Source organism: Dendrobium catenatum, unplaced genomic scaffold, assembly GCF_001605985.2.
Source record: "Dendrobium catenatum unplaced genomic scaffold, ASM160598v2 original_scaffold_90393, whole genome shotgun sequence".
Classification (NCBI taxonomy): Eukaryota; Viridiplantae; Streptophyta; class Magnoliopsida; order Asparagales; family Orchidaceae; genus Dendrobium; species Dendrobium catenatum.
This window is the reverse complement of record NW_021408834.1, coordinates 1-1,553: the sequence shown is the minus strand read 5'-3', so window position 1 is coordinate 1,553 and position 1,553 is coordinate 1. Positions and strand designations below refer to the sequence as shown.

The following is a 1,553-nucleotide window of genomic DNA, read 5'->3' as shown; positions in this document are numbered from 1 at the left end:
TGTGGCAAAGGATATATGATGGTCTAAACATTGGATCAACTGATCTCCGTAATGTGTACAATATTTTCAGGTTAAGCTTCAATGATCTTCCAGCTTATCTCAAGAGTTGTCTCCTATATTGTATTATGTTTCCAGAAGGTTACACGATCCGAAGAAACAAGCTCATAAGGTTATGGGTAGCAGAAGGTTTTGTTCAGAAACAAGGAAGCAACTCATTGGAGGAGGTGGCAGAGGAATATCTTAATGAACTTACTCATAGATGCATGCTTCAGATCCATTTAATAAGTTACCATGGAATAATATCACGATACACCATTCATGATCTTATAAGAGACTTCCTTTTGACAAAATCCAGGGAAGATAATTTTTGTGAGGTGTATCGTGGCGGTGAGTTGAGTGGGGATATTCGGCGTCTTTCTATATCAAACAGTGCAAGTAATCTAAGACTAGAAACTTCTCACCATCTCAGATCAATTATTGTGTTTGATCCCAAAGCTTCATTCAGTAACCTCACGCCGCAAAATCATTTCTCCAGCTTCAGGCTTTTGAAGGTCTTAGATATGAGTTTTGCTCCAATAGAAAAATTACCAAACGAAATCTACCAACTGTTCAACCTTCATTATCTCGGCTTACGTGGCACTAAGATTAAAAAAATTTCCAAATACTTGGGAAGGTTACAAAACCTACAGACTCTGGATGTTTGGAATACAAATGTGGAGAATCTGCCTTCAACAATAGCAAAACTGAAACGTTTGAGGCACATTTTAGCCGGGAAATATTTAATAGTTTCGGATAATCATCTCGATATTTATCCAGTGACGGCTCCTAGAAAGATCTGTGACATTGCGTATTTACAAACCGTCAAATATTTAGCCGCAAATGATGAAATTGTTAAGAACATTGGCAATTTGGCTGAGTTGAGATCGTTAAAGATTGGACGGGTTAAAGAATCTCAAAGTCAGGAATTATTTGTTGCTCTTTCTAAAATGGAGAGACTTAAGAAATTGGCAGTCTATCAATATTCTAAGTCACACATTTTCAATCGGGAAGCCTTACCTTCCCTACCACCCTATCTTCAGAAGCTCACCTTGCAGGGTATATTTGCAAAGGGTAAACTACCTCAGTGGTTTTCGGGACTTGTCCAGCTCCAGACTGTTCGCTTATTCCGTTCTCGTCTTTCAGAAGATTCGCTTCAAGTTCTTGGTCAATTACCTAATCTTTATTTCTTGTGCCTCTATGACGATGCGTATGTGGGGCAAAGGTTATGCTTGCAAGAATGCTGGTTTCCAAAACTTTCAGAATTGCAACTACTTCAACTAAATGAACTAAACTGCATCGAAATAAGAAGAGATGCCATGCCAGAGTTGTCTATTCTATGCTTAAAAGCATGCGTAGAATTAAAGATTGTGCAAGGCATGGAGAACCTCCCTTCACTGACAGAGATGGTACTTGATGAAATGCCCAATGAGTTTATAAAGAGCTTGCATAATACACCAGATAATATTAAAATCAAAGTTGTCAAGAACTGGATCGAAAGAGATGGTATCTGGTTT

The 1,553-nt window shown here is 38.3% G+C and overlaps 1 protein-coding gene across 1 annotated transcript; it reads left to right on the top strand.

Moving 5' to 3' along the window:
- Positions 1–5: 5 nt before the first annotated feature.
- Positions 6–1,550, top strand: LOC110110937 (disease resistance protein RPM1-like; the record flags this gene model as incomplete). The annotated part of the gene is made up of 1 exon (XM_020842599.2): positions 6–1,550. A coding segment is annotated over one exon (1,545 nt), but the record flags the coding sequence as incomplete, so codon positions are not given.
- Positions 1,551–1,553: the final 3 nt, after the last annotated feature.